A 27653-nucleotide genomic window follows, 5' to 3' on the forward strand; every position below is an offset into this window, starting at 1 on the left:
TTGCACCGTGGGACCAAGAGAGAGGACTGTAATTTCATCTGTGTTGTATGTCATGCATGTAACACACTTGACAATAAAGTGACTTTAAGATGACTTTAAGACTTTAAGGTCCCAATGCTCATGAATGCAAGTCTCAAAATACGACGACTTCGTCTGCGGTGACTTCTAACATCTGTTGTGCATCGACTGTGCCGACACCAGGGGAAGCTTTGACATCACTGTTTGCTGCGTTTCACATGGAGAGGGATGAATGCTCCTCTAGCGAAAGTGTAAAAGCAAGCCACGGTTTCTTTTAAAACACTTCAGAAGATGAAGATACAGATTTGCGGTCCTGACAGCCGTCACACTAAAGGGATGTTCATAGACATCAACCCCATACATTCATCGCCAAGCTGTGCTCGCAACGATGAACGCCGTTTTGTTTGGAAGGCTAAGGATTCAAACACAAGTCAATAGCGGATTTGCTAGTGCAGCAGCTCACTCGGCCTCTACCACAGCCATAGCTGTGGTCTTGTGGGTGCATGTTCGGCCTCGCACTCTCTCGCTCTACAGCTGACGGCCCAGGCCTCAATGTGAATGCATCTACAAAGGCCACAAATTACATTTAATAGCAAGCATTTTAGGCCACGTTGCCACTTATATCGCCTGCAATCCACACAAAAGGCTTTTATAAGCCTAAAATACAAGAGGGCGAGCAATTCAAAGATGTGTATACGACTGTCTTTTGTGACAAATGTACGTCGACATATAATCCACATCTATTAAATCGGGTCATTATATATCCCACAACTCTTGCAAAACGGTGCTACCTGCCATGAACGGTGAAGATTGAATCCCCTTGAATGTTACTTTTCTGCTTTCAAAGAGGCTGCTCACGATACGCGCAAGCTTACTACAGGCACTGGAAAGCCATTTGTTTCAACTTTAAATTCTCTAGATGACTCATTCATCGGCATGGAATTTAACGAGTATGGATAACAAAGACCGGCGCTAAACTCAAGAGGCGAGCTCACAAATCCCGGCTTGCTTACAGAGAAGAAACCCACCAGATACACCCATCCACCAGTCCATGGGTGTTATCGCTTTAAGATAGGGCTTCAAAGACGTACCCCTGAAAAGGACATACACTGCCTTCATGGTGGGTTGTCTCGTGTTGCTCAAAATTGATGAGCAAAACGAATGACAGAAAAGCACACGTGTTTTTTGGTTCATGGATCTCAGGTGGCTTAGTGGTGCCCCTAATATGATAAAGCAGGCTAAGGATTCATCTTCTTGGTTCTTTCGGTAGTCACGTAGGATGGAAATAATAAAAATAAAACATAATAAAATATTTTTTTTAGAAATACCACTTTTATTTAATTATTTTATAAATTATAATTTTTCTTATTTCCATCCTAATGCCACTGTTCTATTTTTATTATTTCCATCCTATGTGCCATAATAAAATGATTTATTTTATTTTATTATTTCCATCCTACGTGACTTTACCGAAAGAACCAAGAAGATGAATCCCTGCAGTCACGAAAGCTTTAAACCAGGCTAAGGATATTTTGCCAGCCATTTCAGTCTGGAATATCTGATGGCTTTCAGGACACCCGGGACCTAACGAGGCTCCGTGAGTTGCCCAACAGCAAGCACATGATGCAGTCAGAGCTATATTGTGCAAAAGATATGCAGAAATGGTATCCACGTGATAAGTAGAAAATGTCAATTTATACTGAAGTATAACTTCGTTCTTCACGACAGTCGTCAATATCTTACCTTCAAATGCCTCCTACAAGAGATACTCTAAATTGAGAAAAGCATTTCGAATGACGAGTTTGCTGCATGAGTGACAAAGCGATCCTGACTGTGCTGCCTGACTTCGTGCAAGCATGCGGTGGTGTCCTCAGAACTCTGTGATTTTTCATATCTGGAGGTTGAAGATTTTCGTGTGGAAAGCCATGGGAATGTTGGCGATTAATGGATCAATAACAACCATAGGTTATAATTCAGTTACATAAAAGCTTGTTTTACTAATCCACATCGCATCGTGTTCCAATATACAGCACAGTATGTATACGCATTTCACCAAACAATGGCGACTAATTCAGGTTACCATTCAATTTACGCATAACGAGACAACGTTGTTATTGCGTAGTGTACATCCATACGAACATTCTCTCAGGTTGATGAAAATTGTAATCAGCTGGAAAAATTGTAGACGTTAAAATAGACCCCCAATGTGAAGCATACTTTGGGGCCAGAGGCTTATGCAACGACAAAAAACAATTCCTTGCAAAATTAATATCCTGACATCACTACCTGCTGCGCGGATTTGAACTCGGAATCTGAGACCGCTCCAGTCAAATGGTCACCTCAGAGGCTGGTGGCTGAACGTAACAGCTGAGTGTGCACACACCCTCGACTGCGCTTGCAAGCATTGTGTGTTTTCCATAAGACCGTGCAGCCTACGCATCGTTCAACTCGGCATGTTTTATTTGATGCAATGTACATCTCACGTATTTGTTTTGCTGTGATATGGAGAGCTGGTCCGTCGTGGTCCCACAGGACACTTGCTGCCCTGAGTAAATGGTTACTCATCCACTTACTGTAGCCCTCACCTTTTTACCAATAGAATCCCTCAATGTGTGTGCATGTTGACCTTCGTTCGCACCGTACGTAGGCAACCGTGCTCATCGAAGGTGCGGCGGAAGGACAACAAACTCACAACACGGTACCCGAGAGTGACTTGAGAAGTAGATCCGAGAAGAATGTAGGGTAATCATTGAAATGTGTTGCGAGTAAAACATATTAATATAATTTACACATTAACACCTCATCAACATGAGATTGGCAGACATGAAAAGCTGGGCATGAGCCAGCAGTGTAGATAATTGGAGGTGCAGAACCGGTGCCCCAAGCATTTGCCCAAGACCCAAATGGAAGTTCATCCGCCCATCACACACTCACACCTGGGTTCTGCTTCGATGCCAACTGTTGCAAGCTTCTTGCACTCTTTACAACTCTGGGGTTACAGGCACGGTGTCGTGACCGTATACCGTCATGTGGGCAAAGAAAAATGTGTCCAGCTCATAACTGTTTTTGAATTAAAATTATGATCTGGCTACATTACACACGTGTCAGCATTACGAGAGATGCACCCCTTTATTTGGGCCGCTTTGCGGATTCAGAAGGCCAAGTCACGGTGGTAAAGGGAACATCGTTGGGGCGAGTTCTTCCCTCCGACAAGAACACCCGTAGTGCTCCCAACTGGCCACTCGCACAGTGCAAGATGAAGTGGCTTTGCCGTCTTCCTCCACATTTTGGGATAAGTAGGGAGTCATTTCACTGTCTGGGTACAATTTGGCAACAACTGAAGAGCTGGAATTGCCTTACACTGGACACGCCTTCATGAGTTGCTTTACAGTTGACTAAACTAGGCACTGTAATGAATGCCTTGACATGGACAAACTACTGAGAATAATAATTGAAGAGAAACATTATGTTCATCGACGCAAGGTTTTTAAGTCTGGTACAATTTCTGAAAACATTAGAAATCCTTCATTTCTCAAGGGGTTTATCTTTTTACATCAAGAGCAGTCATAAACCTACACATTGCAGTGCTCCCATTTCCCTCAATATGTCTTGCCACATATTGAGTAAATGTGTAAGGGGATTACAGGGACACTACATTCATTACATGTCTCTTTATATTTAGGTTACTATTTTTCTTTTAATAAAAATAAAAAAATAAAAATTATGAGATGTTCACTTATTTGACCTCAGTGCCAAAGCGATCATCTCTTCCACAAAATAAACCATCAGTAACAACTTTAACAGGAATATAAAAAGGAAAAAAAAAACTTTGGTTTCCGAGAGCACGCAAACGGTAAATAGAACAGTTTACAAAAGCACCCTAAACAGCTGGCGTGTTACCGACAGACCTGTAGTATTATAATTATTATTATAAAATGGAGCAAAATGAGGACACTGCAGAATGGGAACGCAAAAACAATATTAAAAAGACCGTGGCAAAGACACAGAATGGAGAAACACTGTACCGGACTCTAAACTACTTCTGCAGGGCAGCCTAACAACACTAGAACGCTTTCATCGGCATCCACCCATCCAAACAAAACCCCAACACAACAATGCTTGTATTTCACAATCCCCGAGACAATATACCCATTTAACTTTGCAAAGTTGCAAGAAATCTCAGCATTTAAGATGTTGCAATTACATTACACTATAAACATTCCCGTTTAATAAATTAAATGTATTTCTCTTGCATCTAGTGCTAATTACATACAATTGCTACAGTAAATGTCATTTTTATTTTTAATGCACATTTTCTTTCATCTTCGTTTTGTTGTAACCAAAGCAGTCGCTGCAGCCTGTGAGCAGAACTCTCCTTGTAAACTTAGTGTGGGTGAAAACAACAACTACGACACGGGACGTAACAAAAAACAAAATAAGCCGAACAAAACCAATCTCAAGAGCGTTCAACTCAAAAGTGTACCTGCAGCCGGCGGACACTTTTAGTGCCGTCAGCACCGAGGCGAAATGGGCTCCCTTTACTGGCCGGCAGTCCACAAAGGGTAGCGATCAAACAAAACACACGCACACAGGATATGGCCGCAACCCCCACGCCTCTCCCCCCCCCCCCCACCGGTGAGCTTGCTGCCCACGCTCGCCTCCCCCTCTTCTCACCGCTGCCAACGAGCCTCCCCCGGGCTCCGGAGGAGACTTGAGCCCACGGAAGCCGCGTCGCAGCCAACGGCGATTGCTTGTGAGCCGAGGGGCCGTGGCGGGCCGCCCTCGTCGCGGCTGGCTAGTTGCACCGAGAAGGCCGAACGTGGGGTGCGGGCAACTCCCTCCAGTACAACTCCAGGGTGTAAAGTACAACAGACGATGCACCACGACAGCAATAAATTAACACTGAAGATGAAACGCCCCTTTCCACATCCCACATCACGCTGGAATGAATGGCTCAATAAAGGCCAAAAAAACGCAATAGAGTATTACTATTGTCCATGTTAATATTACTTTAAAACGGCAAAAAACTAAATCTTTTGTACCTAAATTATCTGCATTCTTTTGTGAAAAAGTAAACGAAAAAATTACCAAAAAATGAATTTACTTCATACTGTATGTATATAATATTTATAGTGACACACGCACACACGCACGCATCTCAGTTTGCAGCAATCGCACGGCAGGCTAGCCGCACATTAAAGTGTAAAAACTCACAGAGAAAAGTTTACCGCAACGTTTTTTCCACTGTGGGTTAAAAGACATCACACCGATGTCTCGTATTTCAGAGTCAATCCAGCTCACCAATGTGCAGTGCAGGAGCTGTGAAATGTAAACACTGTTTTTGTATCCTCTCTTTTTTCCCGTTTTTTTTACATTTCAACAAAAGTTTAAAATGTAATTTTTTTTTCAAAATTGTTCATTTTATCCTTCCGCTCGTGCATTTCCTTTCTTTCCCCGTCGTTGCGTCACTGGGAGCAGGGCTCGGACGCGGCGGGGGGCGGGTGGCGCAGCACGTGGGCCGACAGGAGGCGGCCACCACCCGCCGCCTCCACGGCGCCCAGATCCAGCGCCAATCGCACCGCCGGCTCGCTCCCCTCCGCCGACAAGGAAGACGATGACGATGACGAAGAAGACGACGACGATAACCCGCCAGCATCGGCGGACAACGAGCCGTCCCCGTACAGTTCCAGCTTGAGCCGCTTGGCCGGCACCTCTTGGTCTTCGCCCACGGAGCTGCTGGTGGTGCTGTGCGCCACCGAGTCTGGCGTGGACGGGCCCCCGTCGGCCAGGGGCAAGCACGACGACTCCGCGCTCGCGCCGTCCCAGCTGCCGCCCGCCGGGTGGTCGAGGACGGCCGTGAGAAAGGGCCCCAGCGCTGCCGAGCTCCCCGACGGAGAGACAACGATAACGTCGCCACCACCGCAGCCACGGCTGCCACCGCCGCCGCGCAGAAGCAGCATGTCGGTGCATGTGAGGCCAAGGTCCGACGAGCTGAGAGATTCCAGCACTTGCACCGCCAGGTCTGAGGGTCGTAGACAACAGTGCGTATGTTGGATCGTATCCTTGCACGAGGTGAGAGCAAGCAGAAATTGATTATCTAAAATATACGTTACACAACCAATTACTGGACTATAAGTTACAGTTTTACTCATGTCCGCTTTCGGGCAAACGACGGTGCTTGGGTACCACCCTACCAGGCAGCCGTGCTAACCACACCGCCTTAATTTGGAGCTACATAACAAGTGGAACAAAAATATGTTAAGCACGCTGCAGATGCCACTGCACCATTACCCCTGTCATTTTACTTTAACGCTCCTGCACGGACATTTCCGCAGTGTGAGTGACCGTCCTATCAAGCAGACAAGTATTTTACTAGTATCGAGCAACTCACTGTCACCAGCAGCACGGTACGACCAACACAGACCCCCCCACCCCACCTCAGTGCGTGCATCTGCCTTCACAGTCGACATTCACCCGGGTTATAAATGAAAACAACGTAATAATTCCTTGGATTCTCACGCACAGAACTACCCACGGCGACAACCGAGTGGAGGAGTTTTTGAGGGCGAGGCCGACACCCACCGGCAGCGACACTGGCGGCAGCGTGGCCGTCGTCCCCAGGAACGCGTTCCCTGCGAGAGCCCCCCGCCAGCAATGGGGCGAGCGCACGAGCCGAGCCCTCTGCCTCCAACTCCACGCCATCCCTGGAGCACCAGGCAGGGGTGTGGGTGGGGGGGAGTTACAACCAGCAATGCAACTCTCGGCAAGCCACGTTGGGCACTGGATCGCGACCCATTGCACCGGTCAGCCGAACTGTCATACGGCGGCAATCGGAGGCCACTTCCACGAGGTCAGCCGTTCGAACTCAGTTGCAAGCACTACGAGAGAATTCTGTGTTTCGACCACATTTGTACGTGAAGATGTGTGCGATGCTAATCTGTGTTTCAAGCAAAGCATGTTCCGTGATTTTATGTCAGGTTGGTAAATATATCCGATGTGCATAGAAGGCAGCGAAGTAACAGTACAAGCATGCTACGCACAGGATAAAAAATAAATCCAGCTGGGAGTGAAAAATGTAGCTGTGGAGAAATGCCTGACAACTGGTCATCCCAACACTGCCGATGCAGCCAATGGCACCAACACAGCTATCGGTGGGCGAACTGCGTCCGCAATACAGGTGGGAGGAACGGCGCACGGAGGCCAACTTACCCAAGTCCTGGTTGCAGGCTGGCCTTGCGCTTGCCCATCCGGCTCTGCTGCATGAACTCCAGTCGCCGAGATTTCTTCCATACGTAATAAAATGCCACGCACTCTGCCACGGATTTGGTGCCCACCTGCACAAACACACGGCAGTGGTGATTGACCTCGACATCGAATGTGTTTCACTGGAAAAAGAGAACGCACTTTTCCATTGTAAATAAACAACAAAAATCATGTTCATTTCTTAGTTGAAAAGCCACATCTGCTTATTTTCACTGAAAAACAGACAAACTAAGAGAAACGGGCATTTTTTTTGCTTTGCCAAATATTGATTAAACTGCCTTCCTGTCAACACTTGAATTGGGCCCCAAAACTGAAACACTGCTTTGGTTAACAATGTAAACAGTCTTAGATAGTAGCAAAGCCACTTCATACCATGTAATACCATGGCAACGTGCATCCTTGACGAAGTAACCATGTGGTCGAATATTGACTCTAAACAACCCAAAACTAGAGCTGATAACTACATCACAGACAACTAAAAGTTATCATAACATATTCAGTAGTTTTAGCCTCATCAGTGTGCATTTATCACGTAATTGTCAAGGAAAAGTCTTACCCCTTACTCCCCTCTTATTGTTTTTTTTTAAAACACTACAAATAACATCTCATGCAAATATTAAATATACCAACTTTATTACTAATCTGCATTGAAGTTAAACATCATGATGTATATTAAAATAATATTTATATTTTGTTATATATTATATAATTTCAAGATGAACTTTTCAAATGGGCATCTACACTTAAAAATATGATTAAAAGTTCACCGAATAATGCAAACTGCTATTTCAGTAGCTGGGGCTACTGTAGTTGAAGTGCTGAGACTGCTTTAGATCTCACCAGGGTGTGGATGACGTGGAAGTCCTTGTAGTGCAACCGGAACCCTTCTTCAAACTTGAGGCGCTCTTCGTCCGTCCACTTGTGCATTTCGTCTGTAATGCATCAACGAGAGCTTGATTATGAACCGGAACCATTTTTATAATAATGCGCTCACAATCACAACTGCATTGCTGTTTACACATCCAGATGAATGTTTCGACTGCTGCTGCTGCTGCTCAGTCGGTTGTCGTGAAAGGGCACTTTGGGGTGACCCGCAGGACGCACCTCTGGGAGGTGGTGGAGCGAGCCGGAGGCGAGCCAGAGCCTCCCTCGTGTCGTAGTTACACGCCATTAGTTCCCGGAGAGCCTGTGACACCCACAAAAGACAAAGATCCCCCGTAAAGCCTTAATTGACTGTTGGGGCAAGTGTCGTAAGCGAGCACCTACAGGCATCGTCACACCAACAAGGGCACACAAATGACCGTGAAAGCAAATGCACAAAAATGTATTCATGCATCTCCAGCACAAGCATTCAAAGCATGAATGTAAATGTTTTAAATATGTAATGATTTTTTTGTTTTTGTGTGTACATGTGTTTATTTCTTGTACGTTTAATTTATTTATATATTGTTTGCGTCATTTGTTTCATTTCAGCATCTTTTTATTGTTTTGCACTCCGGAAACTGTTGTGCTGTTTGCTATATTTTGATCCATGTTTCCCTTGATAAAGAGACTTCTGCTCTCAACGGATTCTTACCTGGTTTCATTACTCAAACATTCATAAAACATACACAGGCACTCAGTTGCACGTAGGGGCACCCACACACACACAAGATGGTGAAACTCAACCAACTGCAGGATCTGGCTGCCTTAATGGGTAAATGTCTGTCAGGGTAATGAGCTGTGGCACAAACGCCAGAACGGGGCTCTCATGCGCTGCAAAATTGATGGTCTCGGTCACATTACGGATATTCACAGAAAGAAACATTCTAAATTGTTATTTTCATTTTATTTGGAGGCACTGAACCAATGGGGTATAATTAAATGCAATGGAAACATCGTCAAATGTGCCATCTGCTGCAAGAAGTAATCCCTTCTGCAGAGCGGGTAACAGATATGATCTGAATGTGATACAGGGGCATCCCTGTATTGTCTCATTGCAGAGCTGTTGAATACCAATGTACTCTTTCTGCTAATATGGAAAAATTACAGTTGACAGAGGTATCAAATACTTAAGTTGAAAAAACCAAAGCACATTAATATTTGTGATAACATATTTAGATTAAACATGCAGCAAACCACAGCTATTTTAACATTAATAATTTGGAAATCGGACTACAATATTTGTATACTTTATGCTACTCTGTGTACATGAAAAACAAAAACATGCAAATGAATAAATTACTGAAAATATGTCTCTCCATTAAATGTTTTTATTGACACAAATAATTAAAAAATCCCTAAGCAAAGTTCATATTTAGCATAACCTATTACCAACAGCTATCGTCAATGGCCTGAACTCCTCACCATCGACGATTTTGATCTCCCCGCCTATACCATCATCACGCTTTCCCCTCTTCATCACCCCCATCACAACTGCCTCCTCCCTCAGCCCAATGCACTCACCCGCTATAGCTACCTGCACTGATTGAGCAATTAACTTTGAACTATTCGCGAACATTGACTTCCGAACCGCCCAAACACCTCCACAGCAACCCTTGAACGAGCGGCCGCTGCTTCTCGACCCGTGTAAACGTGTGGAGCGTCCTCACGTGGTCGTCGTCGGGGCAGGTGCCGGGCGGCAAGAGAGGCGGCAGCAGGACCGAAACGGCGAGCCCTTCCCTGCAGCGCGGCGACGGCGCCACGCCACCCCCCGCCGCTTCCCTCAGGTAGAGCAGGACCTGACTCTCGGGGAGGATGCAGGGGTCCCACTGCGGCTCGTCCCCGTCCACCGGACCTACAGCAGCACACACGGCAGCGACAGCCAAAGCACGTTTACAACAAGTGCGAAATGCCTGTGAACTTTACACGGACAGATTCGTGAATTAAAGCCTTACGCAAATTATATTCTCAATTCGTGTGTTTATGAACGGATTACTCAATGTTATTTATTATAAAAAATCTGGGAAATATTTTGTTGTCAAACTTATCACCATGAAGTTACCTGGTGAAGTCTTACCAGAGTCAACTTGATAGTGGCCAAGTCCCGCAGGAATGATGGCCTGGTACTGCGACCCCACCATCACCTGTGCAATACAAACGCCCCATTCATCTCACGCTCCTCATTCGCAATAGTCAGCTGCAGCTGTCCCATTTGCAGTCCCATCTTCCACGGACTACTGCAATTTGGTATTTACTATAGAAATATACAACTTCAATACATTTTGAGCCAAGACTAAGCACAACTCTATATGACCACTTAGTTGAGCAATGTTTGAATAGAACACCAATCTACATTAGCCTCGTAAAACCATTAGTTTGAAATATCTGTAAATAACCGAGTATCTGGCAGCAGATTGCACAAGAGAGATATACGCATTAAAGAGCAGATTCCTACATTTGTGTGCTGCTCAATGTGGCTGGCAGTGCATCCAAGAGGATTAGTATCGATAATGAAGTGGCGAAGATGCTGGTGGCACTGCATCAATTATTTTTTAAATGGCCTAACCGTCTGCATGAGCAAGAAATCGTCAATGTTCCAAGGCTCCAATTCAACGTGTTTGAAAGACACCACAAGATGAGCACTCACCGTCTTCCTCTCCTCGGCAGCCACACACTCGTCCTCGTCCGAGAAATCCGTCCCCTCGTTGCCGTCCATCTCTGTGTCCACTGCGAGGCAGAGAGAGAAAGGGAGAGGCATTGCTCGCCATTGCCGCTCACGTCGCCTGCAAGCAGCTGCAGAGCCGTCGGCTCTCAAAGGGCGACGTGTGGAGGGGATCGTCTCCCGTGTGGAGGGGATCGAATTGTAAATGTTATGGGTTTACTCTCCCAACACACCGGTGTGCTGCACTAGTAACGAATTGGCATGCTTTGTTTACGTGACAAACCTTACTAATTGGCTGTGTCGGTTGCTGGCGGGTTTAACGACACATTTATATTTACACGATCTCACCCAAAAAAAACTCTATTATGGATAACATTGGCTAAGGAAGCCGACCATTATTTATGTTGAGGTACCCCTTTAAAAATGTAGTAATATTGTGTCATGACAATAGACATGTACTTTAATGAACTCTTTTTTAATATACTGTGCTTTAATCTTGCCACAAAACAATGCACGTTATCAGATTTTTAAAAAACATTATTTATTTCGTGGGAACCTTAATACCTGTAGACATGCAGGCAGATTTAATTCTGATAAAATTAGTGCATCTCTCCATCCTTCCCCATTACTATTTATCTTTCTGCAAGTAAAGGAAAGGAGTACACAACACTATGCTGTAGTTGTAAGCACTACACTGTCACTATCTTGCCATGTGTTATAATTTGCCATGCCTACATTGGTTTATTGTAACTGTGTCCTGCTCGTATTTCGTCTCCTGTTCCTACTATCGGCTGTGTTCAAGTGAGTGCGACCGCACCGTCTAATGATCATTCTATTGTCCATATTTTCAACATATTGACTTGTAAAAAAATGTTAATTCAACAACACCTCAATTTGGCAATCCGCCCATACCGAACATCTGTGAAAAAGAGCTTCATAGTTCATCGGATTCCTCCTCCTGCAGTCTAAAGAAAGATTCAGATTCTGAATGTTCTACTTGTGTGCTCTAGTTGTATGCACCATCGTGTCACTGTGGGTATTGTTACTTGGTTCAGCTAATTTTTACCAGACCTGCCCCAACTCCAGTTGGTGTCATTAAACGGCCACACATATAAATGTAATTTGCCATAAAGGATATATCCCCAGTGAATAGCAGCTTCAACATGAACATACAAAGATCACCATTACCCTAGTCCAAGCCACACCTCAATTGGTTCTCACCCATAAATGGGTTTTCATCTGTTTTTAAATATAAGCATATGGTATTGTTTGTTTTATTTAACTTGAACAATAAGGGCACAGTGAAATTCCCACCAATGCTACGGCCAAACACACAAGGCAAGGCATGCTTACACTGGAAGGAGCAGCCAAAGATGTCCTGGGTGCCATTGGAGATGACCGAGGGCATGAGGTCATCAGCTGAGGACTGACTCTCGTCATCTTCGCCCGACAGCAAGTCTTTGGCAATCTCCTCCTGAAAGCATTCCAAATAAATTTATCAATCCCTTGTCATTAAACAACACTGTCCAACTAACCAAAACAGACATAAGAGCACAAAATATACTAACCTGAAGAGACATGCAAACACAAAAAAACAGATATTACAAGCATATAAAGTCCTCGCACCAAAGCAAAAATGCATGAACAGTGAGTTTTCCCTCTGCCTGTGTAGAACAATGTGGCAGGTGCAATTTGTGAGTAACATAGTCAGGCAGCATACAACAGGGTAATGGGTCCTGAGGGATGCACACTCAGCCACCAAGGTAGCTGATGGCAACAGAGCACAAGGAAAGGGCTACACATATTTAAGGCAGAGATGACCAAAGGCTCAAGTTAGGTAGAAATGGTATTCAGCCAGACCTTAATAACACATGCCTGTGATCTACCACTTTGCAGGAAGGGATCGGTGGATCACTTAGATTTGTAAAATACCCAAATCCACTAGGATGCCAGGTAGGCGGAAGATGTCAGTGCAGCAATTGTCTTTGTGAGCCCATCCGTGCAGTCCTTTAAGTGTTATCCCCTACTAGCCTTTTGTCCGTCCAAGGACGGGTGTATTGCAGTAAATCTGAAACTTGCAAGCGAAAAGCAGAACGCGAAGTGATATTCATTGCATCCTTTTGTGTGAAATTTGTAAGGGTGCAGTGACACAGACGTATTTCATTTCAAGGTTCTAATCCCTTGTTCATCATGAGGTCCTTTTTACTTCTATGTCTCGACAGCGTTACGGAGATCGCGTGACGTGAGGATTCTGCCTTTGTAGTAAGGGTTATAAGTTGATGCTGAGGAGGGGGGAGGAGGCGCCTCGCCCCCCCATGTGGAGTAACGTCACCCACTAATTTATATTAATGGTTGGGGGTGTCCATTTGGAGGACGTCACCTGTTCATGAGTATTAATGAGAGGGCTGGTCTACGTGGAGTGACGTCACAAGCGGGACACACAGACATTCTTGGCTCATTACAGTAGTAAATAAGTGTGGCTTGCCTCCTTGTACTCTGGTTTCCTACCACATCCAAAACAGTCCTTAGAGGAATTGGCTCAGCATTCAAATGGAGCATCCTCCTAAATGTTTAGACTTGGTGAGGTTTTACAGGATAAATGGCGTGAACATCACTAATATTTACAACTGGGATAGCTGTGCAATTCAATTGCCATTCTTTTACACGGCACGCAAGCACACGCACCTTATCGAGCGTCATTTCCGGAAGGTTGTCAGGGAGGCCGCTCCCTGGACTCGCTCCCCCGGGCAGTGCCGCAGCTGCGAGTGGCGCGCCGTACCCATAGAGCGCCAGCAGCTCTTCGAGTGGCATCTCGCCCTCCTGCTCAAACAACGCACATCGCCCACAATGTTCAGCCAGGCACCCAGTGACCAAAGCCATGTGCAAAAAACACAAATATGCCTCCACGTGCATATTCAAGCTTATTTAAGCTCACCGTAGTTTTTTGGAGGTAACTGCTGCTTAAGCCAAAATATTGTAAACAATCCACTCCCATTGCTCATATCAGCTGCAGAATACCTGGTGCAATCATGCAGGAGCATCCTCCTATTAGCAACACCATCCCAGTAAGGAGTTCACTGCATCTATTGAATAACTAAAACAAAATTATTCTTACATACACTGCCTAAGCCTATATATTTCTACATGTTTTTAACAATATAAAACGCCGACATCAAATATAGAAGCTGTATTATTTAAATATTACATTTATTTATTGTAGTCTTCAATCATGAAGGCTATTTTATCAGACTAATGTTAATGCTTTTAACATAAATAAATTAAATGTTTCACAAATTAAGGTGCACAATAACATAGTATTAAGCTATGATAATTTAAGGACTTAAAAGCGAATAAGCATTACACCAACCACTGAGATGCATAAAGTATGCAAACACAATTTGTAAAACCTGGTTACCATCGCGATAGTAGACAGAATTATAACTTCCTAAAGTCAAAGGATAAAAAAAAATTTGCACTCTTGGTTCGATAACGAAATGGTACTCATGGTCTAAGTTTTCTGTGGGAGACACTGTGAGGGTGGAGGTTATGGCATGAATATATGCACTAGATGGGGACCCTGAGACTGACATGATCAATGCTCCCATCAGTGGGCCTGCTCAGTCCACACTGCAGGAGAACAATGGCCAGCTGCTGAACCAAATGACAAATCACACACTTGCAAATAATGTCTACGCTTACTTAATCACTTCAAGCATGACAAACAGCTATGTTTGTGGGTAAGTGTGCACAATAAAACTAATCTGGAGGGGAATTCAAAACAGTATATGAGTGCACTTCAACAGTGTTTATTTAAACCATGTGTACAATGTCTACAGTATCTCCCACTAAATTAACCTCATAAATCATGTCAATTCTCCTGCAGCCATGGGCAACAGACCCATCCCTGCCATTGTTCCGAGTGGCTGAGAAGTCAGACCATGCTCTCTTTGCACTCAGTGTTGTCTAAAAGCAGCAGGTTTCTGGAGGATGAGGCTCATGGGAGGCATTAAGCAGCCGGTTGCTCTGATCCCACGAGCATCATTCTTTTGGTCCATAACTGGTGAGGACTAAACCGTAAAAACAAGATGTGGTGAGTCTATAGGATCATAAACAATCCCAAGGCATAAAAATCAATCTCATTCAAGCAATGTCCTTTACTTAACCAAGTCAGGTTTTCCTGTGCATTGAGTTGGTCTCAGTACAGCCACTGTTGTACACCAAAAGCACACAAAATAAAATGCATCTGAAATTATGTTGTCTTATCCCCCAGCGTCTATCCATCTTGTTGTATAAACGGGTATATTGCAATTAGTCAACCAACAAGTGACACGTGGCGAGGTAGAATGTGGGTACCCACACCTCATCTGGAGAGGACAACATGCTATTTACAGGAGCTCTCCAGAGCTCCATATAGTGGACTCTTCTGCGAGCAGTAGAGTAAGCAACACACTTCGAAACTGTATCTTTAACTTTGCCGGGTTTCTGGACATCACTGTCAAATATATATTTTGACTTTTACAATGTATGTTGACTGCCTATGTTTTTAGTAAAAAAAAGCATAATTTTAAATAAACACCTCCCCATGGGGTACTTAAATACATCTTCCAAATCTTCTACAAAGATGCAAGTGAGAGATAAAAAGGCTAATCCACATTGTCCACACAACACTACATTGGCTCAAATTATCTTTATTTGTGGTTGTCCCACGTTATGTCATACATATCACAAGTGACACAACAGATGTGCCACGCTAACAATCAGAAGCACTGCTGCCAGTCAGCACAGGCCACATGTCACCTAGTTTGAGGTGAGATGAACCCCACCTCTATATCAGCGTGGATGAGCAGAGCTATACTTCGTCAAACTGGCTGACGGAAGTGCCTGCGGGTGTTTGTGGGCAAAGGTGGTGCGCATACTCAGTGGTGTGAGATTCCCCACCTTCTCCAGGTCCTCCACCTCAGAAGAAAAGTTGTGCTCGCTCTCGCGTGCCTCTTCCTCCTCCTCCTCCAGCGTCCGCTCATCGTCAAACTCGTGCACCAGCATCTCGGCTGACGGGTCAAAGTCCTGGTCCTCTGAGCCCGCCGAGTACACTGCATCAACAATCGCACAAAAAGCCAAGCGGGCACTGTGAGCACATTCAGTTCCTGAAGCGAACTCCCAGTAAGCTGCGAGCACTGGGTTTCCACACTCCAGTCCTTGTAGCCTACCATGGTCCATATTTCCACATTCACCAATCTTCTCCATGCAAATGTAATGCATTTGTTGATCGGTAAAATAGAAACCTGGTCGTGGTGACATTTTTGCTGTCCGAATCCAATCAAAAAATGTTTTGTTGTAGGACAGTTGCCAGGTGATCAGAAGGCTGTGGAACAGAACCAACACCAACATGAGGTCATTGTGTGATGACCACAGAAGTAACTTAAATTTCATTATTTTTTAAACTTTACATTTTTATAATTCCGATGGGTTTTTATTACTCTTACAAAGTACATCTTTTTACTTTAACAGTTACATTAAAACATACATTTAGTTAAGTAGCCCAAATGTAAGTGGTGTTCCCTAGTTTTCCAGGCCATGTGTGCTGCTGCTGAAGCACGTAACCGGACAAGATATTTTATAACAGACCTCATGAAACTGTTGAAGCAGGCTACCACATCAGTGTTATGCAGGTCGACATGTAACGTTATCCCTGCTGTGCCGCACACGAAAATGCTGCCTACCCTATTTACCGACCATATGGCTTCCCAGTGTTCAGTGGCATTAAAATATAATTCACTACGGACAATTTCACACATCTCTTGCCTACAAATTTGTAAAAAAATAATTCCACAAATCTTTATTTTAAATAAATCATAATGGATATATTATAATTATTACTTAAACACTGTTAGGATTGTTGGCAGGAGCCTCAATATTCATTCACACAAATTGTGCAATATCACACAAGATCACGTGCTTATTCAATAAGTGCACATGGGTCCCAGGACAGGCATTTAGTTTTGAAAAACAATTTGGTTTCCGTATCTAAAAATGTATTTACGTGTGACTCATGTATCCTTCAAACTTGTGAATCAAGTTTAAAAAACCAAATACAATACATCATAGCATATACAAAAGATTTCACACTTGGATATAGAGTATACACATCAACAGTTTAGTCTATGGTAATGCATGTTTATGGTGCACTAAAACAACTTCTTAGCTATATAGGTATACCTGATGACAAAATGTACAATGAAACGAGCTTCTCTGTGATTCTGAGGCAGTGGTGTGACGAGACAATGTCCCGATTAATCCACATTGCCAGTCAGACTAGGAATCTTAGTGGATGTTACATGTGTTGACTTATTTTTTTCCCAAAACATTTAAATTACATGAATACTTATTGGGGCCATCAGCACATTTTTCTGAATTCTCCTGCTGAGAATCAACATAAAATATATAAATACATGTAAAATGATAAAATATGAAATACTAGACATAAAAATCAATAGTTCGGCTATAAGCCATTGGCAAATCTAAATAATCCCCAAGCCCAATGTCTGTCTGTGCACGGAGTTATCGAAACCCAACAGAGTTGGGAGCCACTGCATGGGTGGTTATGGCACCATGCTATGCATTTCCATTTCCACATGTAGCTATTCTTCAAAGTCCGTGCAGAACTCACGTGCATGCAAGCAAGGCATGCCGTATTGGACAACCTTGGTGAAGCATGGGGCATACATAAATTCAAACCTACAAAAATATAATATAATTCATCTGCCCAGAATACATGTGTTTACATAAGGTTTGCAATAGGGTTTAATTGGTCCAGGTTACTTGACAATATATATGAAATTGTCCAACGACTGTAGTTTAGAGTTGCTGTACAATATAGTACCACTATACGACCAAAAGTGATGTCACCCCACTTCCAGGTTACCCTTAAGATCTACATTCACTGGCCATTAAAGGTGTTGAACACGAGTCACCGTTGAACAGAAGCATGCACAAGTGAGTGCATAAAAGAACGTTACCCATCTAGACCTCATCCTCAGATCAAGTTGAAGACAGAAAGTGAGCTAGTGAATTTATTTATTTAAAACATGTAATAATTAGATTTTATTCATAACAGAGGGTTATATTTTAATTAGTATTATTATGAGAAATTTAGTAAAATGTCTCATACAGTATACACTTTGATAGTGTGAGGAAACGTAACAGCTGACTGCATACAAAATGTTGCAGTGGGGATGCATTTATTTAAAACAGTCCCATCAAAAAAATACATCTTTATGGCAAGAGCTCGTGGTCAGCTTGCAAGCCCTTGAAACCAGTTATTAGCTTCACAAAATATGTTAAGTAAGATATTGACTTTTTTGCAATGTAAATAAGTGTAAAATAAGGGGAAATTTAACTTTACGAATTATTAAGTCAAAATTTAGGAATGTTATGCAATTAGCCCCATGGTTCTCTGGAAATGAAAATTGAGATGTGTGAAAAAAAGATTGTAATTTAACAATGCATGCACTTAATGTAAGAATATCAAAGCCATCCCAGTTATCACAACTTCACAAGTACAGTTTGAAAAAAAGATGTCAATACCAGTTTATGGCCATTCCTGTACTGTGCACCGAACAAATTACATTTCCCTGCTGCCAACGTATTGCAACAACAGGCGACACATTGCCTTATCACTTTAAAAAACAGATCCAACGACGCTACATTCCAAATATTTTGTTCAGTTGTAATCCATATCAGATGTACACAATGACGCGACATCTGCTACACCCATCAATGCTATGATTCAGTTCACAAATGAAACCATGCAAACTAGTGTAAACTGGTCATTCAAAGTGGGAACTTTACATCGTTTTATAACTGCAACTTTTAAAATCTAAAATTACAAATTGGCGGTGAATATTGGCTTAATTACTACTTTTGTATTCCCTATATTTGCATACTGGTCTAATTTTACTCTGCAATTGGTATTCTTATTTTAGTGTATCCATTGCATAAGTCTCTAATGCAAGTTTGTTTCAATCGAGCATTATCTGCCAAGAGAGGTAAAGCAGTATAAATGCACGAGTTTACTCCTAAACAGAAGCTTCTACAGTAAATCACTGAGCCCCTGATGCATTGCTCAGGTGAAACCTAATTGGTTCCCTTTGCTGAGGTTACCTACAGGTGACCTCGATAAATGAAAGAAAAAAAGTGTTTTGCAGTGCACTTACCTGGACTCCAGCTGTCATTTGTTGACTAAGAGAAAGGGGTAGCGGGAAACAAGAGGAAAGGAGAAGCAAAATCAAACGGTGTTGTACATTTGGACATCAAAACAAACCCCTTTAGATTTGCCGAGTTAGTAAAAAACACAATCTCCCAGATCTTGCTTAATCGACTTGTTCTCAACGGGACATCAGCTTGGGCTTTTTGCATCTTGCCATCTAATACCGGCTTTTTTAAATAAACAAACTGCTCCTATATCACCAAGCCACTTTGTCAATATCACACATTGAACACATATGGCATTTCAATGCTTTTAGTTATTTCCCACTTATTACTTAAACCAGTGGCTGCACACCCAATGCACTCTCCACAACTCCCGGCACCGGCCCCAATCCCAACAGCCCCGGCCCGATGCCCGGCGCACCACGGACTCGCCTAGCGAGCCCTACCGAGGCAGAAGCACCGGGGCCTGCGGAAGCACAGAGGCCGAGAGGGGTCGGACCCCGGGACCGACCCGCGGCCCCTCCCCCTATCACCCCCCACCCCCAAGCGCCTTGCCAAACCCGTCACCCCAAACCGTGGCTCCCGGCGCTCGCGTCGCCCCGAGCCGCACCACCGAGCCGCGGGAGGCAAAACGTGCGAGTTTGGCCGCGGCGAGGGACGGGATGGCGGCTCGGGGGAAGCGCGGCGCGGCCCCGCGGAACCGCCGCGCTCACCTCCGCCATGGCGCGCCTCGCTCGCGCTCGCGGCGCACGGGACCCGGATGCAGCGGCCGTTTGTACCGCGCGCTCCCATTGGCCGTGAGCGAGCGAGGGAGGCGTGGTCAGTGTAGGAAGCGACCAATGGGAGGTCCGGACGAGACGAGAAACAAGCTGGCAAGCCGGTGCAATGGGGGAGCCTCCAGGCCCGTGTTTGCACGGGGGATTCCCCCGGCCCAACGCTGTGAGCATTGCACGTCAACTCAACTATTTTGCATTTCACCAGGTGAGATCCACTGAGCCTGTGTAGATCTTTTTCAGACGCGACATGGCAACAAATGAAAGCTTAACGAGGTTGATTATCTCATGTGGGGAATTTCCAGCTGCCAAATACTCTCTAAACGCATGGTGTTGATACTAAATGTGGAGAGAAAAAAAACCGGAGGACCCGGAGAAAAATCCACGCAACCACAGGGAGCGAGCGAGAGAGACGCAAACTCCACATGTACAGCAGGCGCCGTCATGTTTGGGATCGAACCCCCACGCACACGGCCGTCGTCATCTTCTCATGATGACACCAACATACCGAACAAGACCAGCACGTAGTACAATTCTTATCGCGTCTACAGGTATCCCGATCCCGAACAAATATTCAACACGTTCCACGAAAACACTTCCCTTGCAATGAAACATATATAATAGACGACGTTTCGGGCAATGATCCTTCTGCGTAATGTACACGAAAAAAATCAATAAGCATTTTAGCCATATGCGTATAACAAATGAGATAAGGAAATGTCTCCTTAATATATTTCCCCACATAAACATTGGAAAGTATATTTTACACAAATCATCGGCCCCATCATTTCATCAGCATTGATTCAGGCCAAGCAAATTCTACTCATATTTATGATTTAACAATTGCTGAGCACAGGCCCAAAACGTCAAACGGCCATCAACAATCAGCACTCTCAATGTTGAAGACCAGAGTTAATGCTTGTTACATTTTAATTCAAGAGTAGTGTCCCGAACAAGTATGTTGAAGTTTGTTTTTATTGATGCTTATGCACCGCAGCCAAGGCGGTATAATTGTTTCGGTTATTCCACAAATGTGTACCTGGTGTCAACACAATTTCTAAACAAATGTGCTCGCACAGCGGGTGACGACATCGCCAACGATGATCGTCTGCTGCCGCATGAAGGCCGCACACTGTCGCAGTCTCTCACGAGCCTGCAACGCAACGCTACATGTAGTACCTGCACACGGAGATCGTGTCAAAGCTCCATCTCCTCGGGGCACGTCCTCTCGGGGGCATTCCATCCCATGGCTGTTACTGCATCATTCTTCTTGGACATCATCCATTCCAGCGATATGATCATCAAAGCGATAGGAGCATCAAAGCCAAAGGTGTACATGTTAGTGATGTGGAACTCCCCTTAGGGGCCGTCCATAAATGACGTCACGCGATTTTGGACGATTTTTGACCCCCCCCCGCCTCTTCACACGGCGTCAATAAAAAGTCAGACCCCCCCCTCAAATATGACGTCACAAAGCTCTACCCCCCCCCAAACCATATTTCCATTTTGAAAATAAAACATGCTTAAAATCACTTAAAACTATTGTCATTGTAGTGCGTATTTAATGTGGCGCTGCACTCTGATGTTGTAGAAGAAAACATTTATTAAAAAGGAGGCATTGGAAAGCTTAAATTTCGCATAAAATTTATTTGAGAATATTCAACGTCTAACTAAAACTGCAGATGTTCAGAATATTACATTGAAATTATCTTATAATTATAAAATATTTTAAAAATACTTGAAACTTTGTAGTAGAACGAAGCAAAATGGAGAGTACAATTATAACAATCATATATTCATTCCATAGAATGAAAAGCCCTGGTAGAATCATTAGAATCAAAATGTTTAATAACAATAATTTAAAAATGTTCAAAATGTATGCCTCTCCATTCCCCCATGGAGAAGCAAAATTCTCCTTCATGGAATAAATAAAAGGTGACCTTAGTAAATTTAAATAATCAAATAGTTAATAATGAAAATGTATAAAAATTAGTGTTGTTTTAACAATTCTATATTTATTAAAAGTTGCGCATTTTGATGTGACGTCACATTTCTCAACCCCTCCCCTCGTCAGACATCGTCACAAATGTCTGACCCCCCCCCCTCCCCTAGGTGCGTGACGTCATTTATGGACGGCCCCTTATCCGTGTACTCATGTATTTGCAGATATGAGAGGTTGTCGTCATCGCTGATAATTGCAGGTAGAGCAACGCAGGTAGAGCGTCACGACTGTTATTCACAAGAATCGTGGATATCAATCTTCATCTTCTTGGTTCTTTCGGTAAAGTCTACGTGACTTTACCGAAAGAACCAAGAAGATGAATCCCTGCAGTCACGAAAGCTTTAAATCGAAAAATCAATCTTCATCTACCGCAGGATAAACATGCGATGAATGTATCTCAATAAATATTCAGCGAGTTTAAATGTTTGGCCTGGTTCCGTACCTGATCTGCATCTTCCACTCCACAAAATAGAATCAAAGAGTGGAAAGTCTGTTTGAGTTGATATTGAACGACTCTGAAGAGAATTTACATTACACAATGTAACTTTACCTGCCATGCATTCTGCTCGAACTCTCATCCCCGATGTATGTAAGGAATAAACGCCACTGGTGTTCGATAATACACCGCCATTTCTGAATTGACTCGAGGAATTTAGACCAGGTGCTGAGCTTAAATTTCGATTTAAAGCTTTCGTCACTGCAGGGATTCATCTTCTTGGTTCTTTCGGTAAAGTCACGTAGAAGGGAAATAATAAAATTAAAACATAATAAAATACAATTCTCACGACGTTTCGGCCACAACGCAAGCAGCTGTCCTCAGGTGAAGAACAGGTCTGTCGGAAAGACAGCGTCTGAATGAACACCACAAAGCTTGGCAGCGTATATTTAAGCTGCTGGGTTAGAGGAGGAAGGGCTCCTCTTGACTACTTGCGTTGTGCCCGAAACGTCGTGAGAATTGTATTTTATTATGTTTTATTTTTATTCTTTTATTATTTCCCTTCTACGTGACAGGTGCTGAGCCTTAAGTGAAATTATTTTTCCACACCTCGTATCGAGCTACGGTCTCAATGTGGACCACAGTTCTCTCGTCTCGCCACATCTCTGCGTAAGTCTCTTCTGGAAGCTCACCAGGAGTTCGCGAACGTGACGCGAGGAGAAGACCACGTTGCTTTTTTTTGTCTTTCGGGCACGAAACTTTCCAGCATCACCGCTCGCGGGGCTCGGCAAGGGGCGGCTGCTGAGTGCGAAAGAAGCCCGCAGGCACCAGGGGGCAGGATCGGCGCACCGTTCGTCACACAACACGCGAGAGAGAAGAGAGTGCTTGTGCGTGAACTTCTTACGAAGCCAACCGTGCTAATCGGAGAACAACAGTGACACACGCAAGGCAGTCGGGAAGAACGTGAGTGTTCAAGGCAAATGTTTAAATTGGCGACAGTGGTGCGAGCGCTCGGGGTACGATTCGCGTTGATAATTTGGCCATCATTCTATTAAGATTTGCACAAAACGACTCCGCTAATTTTAAACGAAAAGTAACACATACAGAAGCTTAAAATTATAATTGGTATAACTTTTTTTTTATATGAATGCCTCAATTATTTTCAAATACCGTAAACCACTTTGCAAGAGTAGAGAGGCCAAAGTCAACATTAAGGGATAGGTGTTTGAGGCAGGAGTGATGTCCGTGTTGCTTTACTGCTGGGAGAGCGAGACTTTAAGAAAGAATACTGAAGAGACATTTCTATAATGTAGTCATATCGGTGAACTTACAGGATAGTGTTCATTTGACGGTAGGATAGGTGAAAGTATCTTGAAAATTCATTTTACAAAAAATGTTCACCTTTATTTAGCCAGGTAAAGAAACCCTTGAGTTTAAAAAGCTCTTTTGCAAGGGGAACCTGTGGCAAGACATTATTTCAGATGCAAACAGGAAAAGGAAGTTTAACACGTACGCTTTCGCGACCAATGCCATCCATAATATCGTTTTTTTTTGTTAGATCGCGTAAATATGTCTCGTTAAACCCGCCACCACCCGCCACAGCCAACTAGTAAGGGTTGTCACGTAAACAGAACGTGGCCATTCGTCACTAGTACAGCACCAGTGTGTAGTGTAGTGTATAGTGTAGTGTATAGTGTAGTGTATAGTGTAGTGTATAGTGTAGTGTAGAGTGTAGTGTATAGTAGTGTAGTGTAGAGTGTAGTGTATAGTGTAGTGTATAGTGTATAGTAGTGTAGTGTATAGTGTAGTATACTAGTACAGCACCACACCGGTGTGTTGGAGAGCCAAGCCACAACATTTACAATCCTAGTACGACGTTTCACCAGTAATTATAACTAGCTTCATCAGGCGGACAGCCAGATATTCAGGCGGACAGCAAGACAGCCACAAGCTTTCGTGACTGCAGGAACCCATACTCTTTGGTTCTTTCGGTAAAGTCACGTAGGTAAACAAAATAATAGATCACGACGTTTCGATCGCAACGCAAGCGACCGTCTTCAGGTGAGAGAGAAAGCCTGTTCTGTTTACGTGACAAACCTTACTAATTGGCTGTGTCGGGTGGTTGTGGGTTTAATGACACGTTTATATTTACGCGATCTAACCCAAAAAACCTCTATTATGCAGGATAAGGATGTTGCGATAGATGGAGAGCGTGTGTGGAGGATGGAGTAGGGCAAATTGTCGAGGCGGACAATGGCATTACGCGCCCAGAGGTCAGCCAACGGGAAGACCAACGCCACGTGACGGTGATTGCACTGTCAGAGCAGTCCTGTAATTCGGTGCCAACTTTGCACGAGCTGAGGGGTCTAACAGGAGGAACAATGTGACGAGCGAAAGGTCTTGTCATCATTGGCCATGCTGGCTTCTTGAATTGTCACAGGGAATGAGTGTGCCCATGGCAGTGCTGTTGAATCCCCGTAGCCTATGCAAGAATTGTTGGGGGTTCAGTGCGCACAAAGTTTTTTATCTGAAGAGCTCAAATAACGAACAGGCCACAAACGGCGGACAGCTGTGTCCAGGAGTGTAAGTTGGGGAGCGTGAAACCGATGCGAGGCAGACAAGAGTACATGGAGATTGAGGGGAATTGATAATTATAAGATTAGGTTATTTAAAAGTAGATGAATGTACCGTAGTTGCATCACCAGAGAACATTATTCGTACACAGTCTCTGCAAATGCATCACCCGTTTATAAAGTGCATACTATTGCAAACGGAGAAGTGATACTTGATTATATATACGTCGCAACATCGTACATCTGTGTGCCAGACGCACAGTCTGTAATGCCCTACGAGTTAGTTATCTGCTTGTTTGTATCATATGAAATTGGTATCATTTGGGATTTAGCGTCACTCTAACAACGATAAATTCACAAAAACAGTGACACACAAAAATACAGATATACACACACAGATAGAAATAGCTACACACAGAGACCCCCACACGCATGTAGAGGCATAAACACTGTCAAAAACAAAGATCCCCGTATAGCCTTGAGATACTATTGGGGCAAGTGCTGTTAGCGAGTAGCACCTATGAAGGCCGGCACGGCACACGAGGGGGGAGGTGGCCAGCACCACGCCCGGCCGCCTTTGTCTCCCTAGTGGCGATGTTACACACGGCACCAGGCACTCATTTGAGGCTGAGTCCACCTAGGGGAGGAGACCCAGGACCGGTTCAGATAATCGTTACTGGTGTTCGTCGTGAGCGAGAATCGAACTCGGGTTGCCGGGTTCGTAGTGTAGAGTAGCGCTAACCGCTACACGTTTACATACACACACATACATACAGACGAATACACAGCCAAAACAACAACAACAACTGCCATTTGCCACTAAGTGGCAGTGATGACTCTATGACATTTCTTCCAGATTCGGTGCACTTGAGGCCACGTGAACTGTCAAACACTCACTCGCTCATTGACAGGCCACGGGACAGGTCCACGTGTTATGCGTTAACTGACTGAGATGCCTGGTAGATGCACCACCTGCACTCCCCACTGTGCCATCTTGCTGTGGTCAGCAACCTGGCACTTTGATCATTGCCGTGAGCATCACTCTCCCACACTCTATTGCTGGAAGGTGGCTACCCACCTTCCAAGAGCAAATCTCATGGGCATTCTCCCCAGAGACCGATATTGACACTGCTAATACCAGTTATCGGCAAGTCTGCCCATCTCCAGGTTATCGTAGACGACAGTCCGTGCTGTTTCTTTTTTCCCCTTTACCCAGAAGAACTGAAGTTGGGCATGTAAGTTACATGCCCAACCAACGCAACCTCACCGAGCGGACGAGTCCACTGATGAGACCGTATCTATATCTTTCAAGAATATGTGAACTTCATCCTGGCTAAACCCAGGATGGATTGTAGGCAAACTAGTCCGTAGGTTTCATACTGGGTCCACATTTTGCCAATATAGAAGACAGGGCACGATTGTAACCATGTGGATAATTTAGTTATAGCTACCACACGGTTTTACACACTCAAATAAGAGATAATATCAATAACCTGATTCGGAGTGAGACGTCTGCTGCCAAAACCCGTACTGGCCACATACACACTGCCCTCATACGAGAACCCTCCACCCTCTCCACAAGCGCCCCATTACTCATGGAGGATTTGTGGGGTTGAGTGGACATTGACACAAAGCACCTGGGTTGGTAATCTATGTTGGTGGCACTGACGGAATAATATCCCACCTCTCCACGGCAAGCTCCAGATTCACGTACCATGCGGAATTCCCATGGCGCTTGCAATCCACGAAGTTGGAGACAATGTTTGGTGGATCAAGCGTCGAATGTAAGCTGTGGCTGGGAATCTAAATCAGATCACTGCGTTTAGAGTGCAGTGCAGTGCTAACCAATGCCACACACTAAGAGCTCCTAAACTACTGCAAGTATAATGTTGCACGATTTGCAATGTTAAATATTGACCTTGGAAGCCCAGCGGATGAATGATTTGTTTTTAATTTAAGAAAATAAAATGATCCTTATTTGATTAGCTGAAGAATGTATATTAATTGCACCCTAATGCAGAACGTAAATAAAGTGAACCATTTGGCAATGGTTTGGGTGAATGTTAATAACAAAAAAAAATCAACAGTATTTGCTTTAAAATAGAAAACAATGAATGACCTTGGAGACCACGAAACCACCTGGGGAATTTATCTTATTTTTGTACTGCATACAGCAACAGACTGTGGATGTGTGTAACACATGAATAAATATTATCTCCATGCCACGTTAAAGTTGGCTGGTGGTGAAAGTCCACAATACTGTGGCCATAGCGATGGCGTGAGCGTGTAGGTGGTGCAATTACACGGGCGAGAGGGGCCCAGGTTCACGGCTTGGACGAATGGGGGACATGAGACAAAGGGCCCGCCCCGTTTGTTTCTTTACACACCAGGGCCCACACCAACCATATATCGTGGCACTGCCACCCCTCGTATCTATGGGCTTTCTCTGGGTATCCACACACACCAATCACTCACGGGATTGGCCACATATCCTAATCAATAAGGAACCTTATGAAAAGAGTCCGAGACTCAGCGAGGCTTTCCTGAGAAAATACACTGCATTATTATTCCTCTTTGGTTATTTCGGTAAAGTCACGTAGTTAGAAATAAATTAAAATAAAACAAATCACGACGTTTCGATTACAACACAAGCAATCTTCATCAGGTGGGAAAAGCACAGCTATTTTTTTTTACTGAAGTGGGAGAGAGAGTTGCCGTGGCAAGAGTTTATATAGTCAAGAAGGGGGAGGGGCAAGGGGGGAGAGAGAGAGGGGGGTGGGGTAGGGGGAGCGCTGCG

At 44.2% G+C, this 27653-nt stretch overlaps 1 protein-coding gene across 4 annotated transcripts; it reads right to left on the reverse strand.

The window, feature by feature from the left end:
• Positions 1-1606: 1606 nt before the first annotated feature.
• On the reverse strand, positions 1607-23226 carry LOC133351980 (mesoderm induction early response protein 3-like). Of its 4 annotated transcripts, none has more exons than XM_061567644.1 (14): positions 19786-19834; positions 19078-19102; positions 16147-16226; positions 15803-15954; positions 13550-13684; positions 12218-12338; positions 10850-10929; positions 10280-10346; positions 9873-10057; positions 8386-8467; positions 8122-8213; positions 7228-7352; positions 6601-6722; positions 1607-6040 (listed from the first exon to the last, which is right to left on the reverse strand). In XM_061567644.1, exons 3-14 carry the CDS (start codon positions 16160-16162, stop codon positions 5484-5486), a joined length of 1734 nt encoding a protein of 577 aa, XP_061423628.1. In that variant the 5' UTR covers positions 16163-16226; positions 19078-19102; positions 19786-19834; the 3' UTR covers positions 1607-5483. The 4 variants fall into 4 exon arrangements, with proteins under 4 accessions (XP_061423628.1, XP_061423627.1, XP_061423625.1 ...); XM_061567645.1 differs by lacking the exons at positions 16147-16226; positions 19786-19834 and adding exons at positions 21025-21111; positions 22976-23226 and having other exon boundaries at positions 1608-6040; XM_061567643.1 differs by lacking the exon at positions 16147-16226 and having other exon boundaries at positions 19786-19826.
• Between the last annotated feature and the right edge of the window lie 4427 nt (positions 23227-27653).

This window comes from Lethenteron reissneri, chromosome 39 (genome assembly GCF_015708825.2).
Source record: "Lethenteron reissneri isolate LAM-NWPU_2019-01 chromosome 39, ASM1570882v1, whole genome shotgun sequence".
NCBI classification, from domain to species: domain Eukaryota; kingdom Metazoa; phylum Chordata; class Hyperoartia; order Petromyzontiformes; family Petromyzontidae; genus Lethenteron; species Lethenteron reissneri.